Source organism: Malania oleifera, chromosome 1 (assembly GCF_029873635.1).
Source record: "Malania oleifera isolate guangnan ecotype guangnan chromosome 1, ASM2987363v1, whole genome shotgun sequence".
Classification (NCBI taxonomy): domain Eukaryota; kingdom Viridiplantae; phylum Streptophyta; class Magnoliopsida; order Santalales; family Ximeniaceae; genus Malania; species Malania oleifera.
The window spans coordinates 130,979,942-130,988,323 of NC_080417.1; the positions used below are offsets into that span (position 1 = coordinate 130,979,942).

The 8,382-nt window shown below is 36.7% G+C and overlaps 1 protein-coding gene across 1 annotated transcript; it reads left to right on the top strand.

The window, feature by feature from the left end:
* Positions 1–5,453: 5,453 nt before the first annotated feature.
* LOC131154794 (transcription factor TCP4) lies at positions 5,454–8,382 on the top strand. Its single transcript, XM_058107552.1, has 2 exons — positions 5,454–7,923; positions 8,035–8,382. Exon 1 carries the CDS (start codon positions 6,621–6,623, stop codon positions 7,887–7,889), a length of 1,269 nt encoding a protein of 422 aa, XP_057963535.1. The 5' UTR covers positions 5,454–6,620; the 3' UTR covers positions 7,890–7,923; positions 8,035–8,382.

Genomic DNA, 8,382 nt, shown 5'->3' on the forward strand with positions numbered 1-8,382 from the left:
CCGTGGTGTTTATAAATATACCATTCTGGGTATATTCAGAGTGTGGAAAGATCATTGTATCGATTGTATTGTGTACTTTGTGATTTTTATAGTGAAAACCTTTGCTGATTGTTCCCGTAGATGTAGGCTTTGTCGAACCACGTAAATCTTTGTGTGGATTGTTATTGCTTTCAGATATACTGCGTGTGTGTTCCAATTTTGTTCTTCATTGTTTGCTGCATTTAAATTCCGCTGTGCAATCTCGAATTCTTTCACAACATAATCAATTTATGTTTGCTTTAAATTCTATTTTTATTCACATGTCTAACTGTTATCTTCTTTTTGTGTGTGCAGTTGTAAAAATGAAGGCCCACCTGATTTTTATTTATTTATTTTTATTTTTTATGTATCTTTTTTTCATGTATTTTTTGAAACTCTGTAAATAAATATGAATTTGAATTGAATAGTCCAACTTTTGTTATATTGGACTCCGGATAAAATGGGATGTCTACATTGATTATACTAAAGATGATTGCATTTGCTGGTGCATCTCTTGTTCCGGGAGTTTTTCCTTTCAATCAGCATGCAACCATATTAGAGAGAAGAAAAGCATAGTACATTGGGTTGTTTGGTTTTTAAAAAGCTATCCCTAATTATTCTTGTATTTCTTGACTGGCAGTTTTAGACAGATTGCCTACACTTGAAAGGGTTTTTTCTTAGAAAAAATTAATAAGCTACAAAGAAGATTTATGTTGAAGTATGTTCTTGTATGATTAAAGTAAAGAATTTTATCAACTGGCCCAAGGAAATCAATTAGGTTTAAGCTTTTCCAAAGGAGTTGGAGAATGATGCTTATAGACTGATATGATCTTCTTCAATATACCATCTCAGGAAATTTCAAAATTTTATTATGCATGCTCAGAATTGTCTAAATACTAATGCCATCATTGGAAAGATCATTGGTAGTCTCTTGAAACTTACCAAGGGGAGGGTGGAAGTGTGACACACATGATTAATTTGTAAGAATTTGTTAGCTGTAAGAATTTCTAGGGACTGTTTGGTATCATTCTTAAAAATTATTAGAATGAAAATCAAAAAAGAAAACTAAAAATCAAAAATATAAATTAAAAATCAAAAACCAATAATCTATTTAATTAATATTATAAAAGTAAAACAAATTTAAAACTAAATTAAAAATTGCTCATTTTCATCTTTAAATCAAATAATATTATAAAGATATTGTTATGATAATAAATTACAAAATAAAACACATTAAGGTTTGGTTTTGTTGTTGTTGTTGTTGTTGTTATACTTTTAAAATTTGTTTTACAATAAAAATTTTATTGGACTTCCGAAAATCGTAAAATCTGGTTTCAATTTTTTCACAATGAAAATCGACAACAGGAAACTAACAATATAAATAAATAAATTTTTATAATCTGTTTTTTTACTGTGCAGAAATAGAAATAGAAAATAAAGACAATAAAAAATACCAAATGGGCCTTAAGATGCTTGCCACCTTTGATTTCAATCTTTAAACAAATGTAAAAATGAGATATTATTAGCATTACATTTTTGAAAATATTGAAAGATGTGAATGAAGGTCTCTTATAATTTCACAAAAGGTTTTATACTACAGCAGAGTTCTAATAAGATAAGTATTTGTACAATAATGCGGTTGATTTTCTTGTTAAAGAATAAGAAATGAGAAATAATGTAATTTACGAAAAACAATATCTTCTACCACGTTATCTAAAAAGTATTTTTCGGATGGATATGTGAGGTCTCGTTTCCGTTCGTCGTTAGTTCAATTCTAGAATTTTGTTTGATGAATTTTGATTTTATTTTTGGTTATGTTTATATTCTTATCTTCTTTGTTAATTAGATTTAGTTTTGTTGTCCTGATTTGGTTGGTTGCTGGTGTTGTTTTTAAGAAAGTTTTTTTTTTTTTGTTAATCCCAATTTTACTTATCTTGTAACCATTCATTCGCCAAAAGTGAGGGTATATTAATAAATAAATGAAGGCACCGCCCTCTTTTTTTTATATAAAAAAGAAATAATAATAATAAGACAAATACTTGCACAAGAAAGATGCCTCGTATCGTCTCTTATTAAATCATGATAGTCACACAACAAGTTTTAAATATTTTAAATCTTAGTATTTAAGTGGAGGAGAATAGAGATATATATGTTATCGGCGGATCAGTTGAGTATCTAAAGGGCCTCAGACACAATTGAATTCAAATATATATATATATATATATATATATATATATATATATATATAATGCTACTGATATCTTTTAGAGCGTGATTATCTTATATTAATTAATATAAATTAATTATGTGCCTATCTGTGTGTGTATTTACTTATTGGTAGTGAGAAGTTGAATGATATAAATAGTATTAGGGTTTTTTTTTTTCTCAAATTCACTTATCCATAAAAAGCACAGCCATCATTTGGTTCTCATAATTTTTAATTAATAGTAATATAATTATGTAATTATTGTTTAATAGGCTGTGTTGAAAAGATCCACGACATAATTGCTTGTCCATAAATGGAGAACTACCAACATAAAGATCTTGGCAAATGAAATAGTTCAAAACACTAACTTATTGAGAACATGAAGGTCAAATATATTTGGGCAAACTTTATTATTTTAATATCCTAAAATGGCATATAACTTTTTGACAAAAAGCCAAGAGGGCAATTGACCCCTTCAACCCAACCTACTTTCCATAATTCAAAAGCATAAAATATTAAACAAATATTATTATTATTATTATTATTATTATTATTATTATTACTTAATGAGATTGTAGACTTTTCATACTCTAATAATTAATTTCTCTCTCTCTCTCTCTCTCTCTCTCTCTCTCTCTCTCTCTCTCATTTTATTAGAGGAGAAAATATTAAGTATACCATGTGTAATTAATTTCTCTCTCTCTCTCTCTCTCTCTCTCTCTCTCTCTCTCATTTTATTAGAGGAGAAAATTTTAGGTTATTAGGTATACCATGTGTATACACCTGGACTACTATGATTTCATCATGCTCTCTCTCTCATTTTATTAGAGGAGAAAATATTAGGTATACCATGTGTATACACCTGGACTACTATGATTTCATCATGCTCTCTCTCTCTCTCTCTCTCTCTCACACACACACACACACACACATTTCATTAGAGGAGAAAATATTAGGTATACCATGTGTATACACCTAAACTGCTATGATTTCATCATGTGTAAAAAAAATTATCTGATTTAATTAAAATACATATATATGGTAAAATCATATTAGATATGGTAAGTACATCCAACAAATCTGACAACTTCTTATGCCTATTTGACTTGGATTACACAATAGAAGAAACCCATCTCTCTTAGACTCTTACCACACCTTTTTCTACCATTCTTAAATTTCGAACCACAATCTTTGACACGAAAGTTTCAAGCATTAATGAGAAGTTACTCATAACGATTACGCAAACTAAATGTAGTTTTAATATCGTCAACTCTCATTCCGTTGTAATAATATTAATATTATGTCACTTGTAGGTAAGCTAAATCCTAAATCTAACCTAGTTACAAATGCAAATCCTTAAATGTGGTCTTTGTAGCTAGTTCCTAGGAGGACAATAGACACTAGGTAGCTACTAGGGGACAAGTGCCGCAGAATCTACCTTTTTCTATGTTAACCTAATCTCAACTATGTTTTGGAATGTTGGTAGCCTCAACACTAGGCTAGTGCTAGAAAACACAATGTTTACACATAAAAAAGAGGGCTTGGTACAAAAGATACCTTTCAATTTAGGCATCTCATTTTTTTATATATGGAAAGCTACACTTTTTTTCTTTTTAGATCACTTTTTTTACCCCATTTGAATGGTTAATGATTTAAAATTTTTTAAATAGTGTGAAATAATAAAATTTTACCACATTAATTAACATTGAAAAAGGTAAAAAGTATGAGATAATTTATTGTGTTTGATAAAATATTTTATTGATAAAAATGTTCTTGTATGATCTTATGTATGAAAATTTAATATTAGATATTGTTTAAAAAAAATATTTGACTAGTCTCCGACAATAATGTTATTAATATTAATATTATTATTATTATTATTATTTTATATTTTATAGTGAAATTAATTCATATTGTGCATGAAAAAGATTTTTTTTATATAATTAGAAGCTGTCAAACTAAAATCTTAAACTTCACACATTAAATTCATATGAGAAGACATGGTGGACAAAAACATATTAAATGTACGTTAAAAAATTTTGGTGTAAACAAAATCTACAAATCAGTACAATTTCGATCCAATGATTAAATTAGGAAAAAAAAAAAAAAAAAGTACAAACAATCTTCCAATAGTTCAAACTCACCATTGGAGTACATAAAGTCAAAAAATTTAGTCAGTCATTTGATTCACATTATTCTATATTATAATATTTTATTATACTTTTTATATAACACATCTCTTGTCATATATACTTTTTTGACTTTGATGTGACCTACAATTATAAACTTAGGCATGCAATTTATTTGGACTTGGGTGACCAATTTTATTATTTAATTTGTTCATATACTAAATATTTTACGTGTAAGATACTATATATATATTTTACGTGTAAGATACCTGTATCTTGACTAATTATTTATAAGTAAGCTTCTTAATAAATACATGCATAGCAAGAAAGCAAGCACCAAATTGAAAATCCAAAATAATGTGAGGTAGTTGGAGTTGCACTTATGTATATAAATATCAGCCAGCCTACTTCAAAACATGAAAATGAAATATAAACAATAAGAAAAATATTTAATCATCAACATAACTATCTAAAAGCAAAGATAAGTTATAGTTCTAAGGTTTTGGGTTATAGCTTTTTAAGTTATAGGGTTTTGGGTTATAATTTTTTATTGACATAAAATTTTTTGATATTATATAAGCTGATAATGATAGATGAATGAAACCTTTTATTAGAGTGGATTAGTAAAAAAAATAAAAGTTCAAAAAATGGCAACCATGTAAAAGTGGGGAGAGAGAGAAGGAGAAGAGGGAGGAGTTAAAGAGGAGAGGACGAAGAAAATGGACAGGTCCTTTGAGATGCCAAGTACAGAAAAGAGGGGTTATTGAAAGAGGGGAATTAAGGGAAAGATGATGTTTATTTTAAGTGAAGCAATAAAGGAAAAGGTAGAAAAACTAGAGAAAAAAGAAAGAGCTAAAAGTGGCAAGGGGCAAGTGGTAAGGGCAAGGGGTCACTTTCAGAGAAGGGATGTGGTGACTGTTCAATTCGAGGGATCCATCTACCAAAGCATCACTCGGCTCCTCCTCCAAGCTAGCTCCTTGAGACCTGTAACCAACGGTTCTAACTTCTAAATTAGCTGTTTTAAAAACAATACTTTGTTGCAATAAACCTAGAGAGAGAGAGAGAATAAAAGGGGCCAAGATGGGGGATTGAAAGGGGTGAAAACTCGAAAGTTGAAAACTTGAAGGAGTGGGGGGGGGGGGGGGGGGGGGGGGGGGGAGGCAACCAAGGTGGAGGGATTGGATGAAAATAGTGTTGGGTTGGTGTTTGTTTGTTTGGAGTGGGGTAGCACTACAAGAACAGCGGCAACGCAGTGATGAGATCACAAAGATCTTTAATCACCTTTCTGACCAAACACTGTCACCCTTACCACTGGCATCAATAGGACTCCTCTCCCCATAGGCTCAGACATTATTCCTCTTCCCTATAGCCCTTTGTATTTACTGTTCCACCACCACCACCACCTGCACCCCGCCTCTCTTTCTCTCCGCCCGTGAAGCACGAGGAAATTGCAGTGATTTCCTAAAACCCCTTTTGGGTTTGGGGGGTTTTAGTTGCTTGTTCTTGCTAGTGGGTATATATCGTCCGTATCACTTCTTGGTTAGGCTAGATACCACTAGAAAGAGAAGCCACTCAAGCAGCCATCAAAAAGGCAACCGACTATAGAGAGAGAGAGAGAGAGAGAGAGAGAGAGAGAGAGAGAGTGATGGGTTAGACTTTGATTCACAAGAGAGGGAGGGCTTTAAATATCGGGTGTAGTTGGTTGTGATGTTTAGAGGAGCATAGGCAGGGAAGGGTGCTTATAGGGTGATGGGATTGGAAGGGTTGGATGGCAGGGCCCTTTGGGAGAGGCAGCTGCAGCAGTATCAGGTTTCAGAGCGGTGGCAGTTGCAGAAGAAGCAGGACAAGAAGCAAGAAAAGGATCAGAGCAGGAAGCAAGAGGAGAGCCAGAAGAGAAGTAGCTCCCACTAGGGAAAAGTGTTACACTCCATCAAAAGCTGGAAGGGGACAAGCACAAGGGTCTGAGTCTGGATCCTCGGAAGATCAGTCATCATCATCATCTTCACCAGAACCCACTTCTAAATTCAAGACATGTAGCAGAAGAAGAAGGGGAAGAAGAAGACGACCGAGATCAATCTCAACCAATTTTCCATCCCAACTACCAGTATCTTCAGAATCTGCAACACCAAAACTTGTACGGAAGATTAGACCCTCAACCCCCACCTGCACAACCCCCAAAAAAGCGTTCTTACTTCCCATCCCCTTCGTCATCTTCTCCTCCAACACTCACCGGGCAGAGCTTCGAACATGCCAGCTTGCGAGAGAGAATGGGAGATAGCCGCCACCACCACCACCACCAAGCATCTTCAAGACTTGGGTTGAAGAGCGCCGGCGGCGAGATCGTGGAGGTTCAGGGCGGCCACATTGTGCGCTCCACCGGAAGAAAAGACCGGCACAGCAAGGTTTGCACCGCCAAAGGCCCTCGCGACCGCCGCGTGCGGCTGTCAGCGAGCACTGCAATTCAGTTCTACGATGTGCAGGACCGCCTCGGCTACGACCGCCCCAGCAAAGCCGTGGATTGGCTCATCAAGAAGGCCAAGCCCGCCATTGACGAGCTCGCCGAGCTTCCCGCTTGGAACCCAATTGCTGCTAGAGAAGCCGCTGCCAATACCCAACAAGAATCCCAACATAACCATGACCAAAGAGAAAATCAGAGCCAGCTTCGTGATGCCGTCGCTGAGGGTTCGAGCAGGCGAGTAACGGGAGCGAGCGACGAAGACGGCGGCGGTGCTTTTGGGTGTAATATTCAGAATCAGCAGCAACAGTTGATGGGCAATTTGAACAATGCTCCGAGCTTTCTCCCTCCTTCTCTAGATTCCGATGCTATCGCCGACACTATCAAATCGTTCTTCCCGATGGGCGCTTCGGCTGCCGAGACTTCTTCTTCGTGTTCCATGTCGATGCAGTTTCAGAACTACGCACCGGATCTGCTCTCTAGGACAAGCAGCCACAGCCAAGATCTGAGGCTCTCGCTGCAGTCCTTCGCCGACCCAATTCTTCTCCACCATCAGTCTCACCATCACCAGAGCCAGAATCAGCAAACCCTCTTCTCTGGAGCAACCTCAACCCCACTGGGGTTCGATGCCCCTTCTGCCGGCTCCGGGTGGTCCGAGAACCATTCGCCGGAGATGGGCCGGTTCCAGAGATTGGTGGGTTGGAATGCCGGGACCAGTGGCGAGGGTGGTGGTGGTGGAGTAGGATTTATCTTCAACTCGCCACCGCCGCCTCCACAGCCGCCGCCTCCGCTGCAGCCGCTGTTCGGCCATGGCCAGTTTTTTTCTCAGAGGGGACCCCTTCAGTCCAGTAACACGCCTTCGGTTCGTGCTTGGATAGACCCGGCGATAGCCGCCGCTGCGGCTGCAGATCATCACTATCACCAAACATCGCCGGCGATCAATGCTTCCCTTATCTCCGGCATTGGTTATGCCTCCGACAGATTTTCCGGGTTTCAAATTCCAGCACGAATCCAGGGTGAGGAGGAGCACGACGGCATTCCCGATAAGCCGTCCTCTGCATCCTCCGATTCTCGCCATTGAGTAAACCAACGATCCGAAATACTCCCTCCAGCAGGTACCACCTTCAATGCCCATCCCTCAAATTCTTTCCGATTACCCACAATTTCCATTTTCTCATCGTTTTTGTGCACAAATGATCTATCTCTGAGTTGAAATGGTATTCCAGGACTAACTATACCCAGCTTCCATGAGGTGACTGAGAAATAGCCGTTACACAAGACTTGAAACCAGCGGGGAGGAGAGATTTTGGTCACTTCAAGCCAATGGCCTATGCCGTGGGAAGAAGAAAATCTGAGTGCATTTCAGGTTTTCAGGTCCCCGGTTTGCTTTAGTAGATTCTGTTCTACACTTGGTCTGTTGTTTGAGACTTGAGTGAGCTCTGGGAGCTCAACTTTGCTTTATGTTTATTGAATTGCTTTGTGTGTTTATGCTTCAGACTATGTTATTATTGTTGGATTACCTTCATTTCTGGATTTGCGAATGAAAAATTGTCTTTGTTTCTTTGATGAGAAAA

What these genes read in the sequence shown, in the direction of transcription:
- LOC131154794 (XM_058107552.1), top strand. Translation starts at nt 6,621, where the DNA reads ATGGGAGATAGCCGCCACCACCACCACCACCAAGCATCTTCAAGACTT.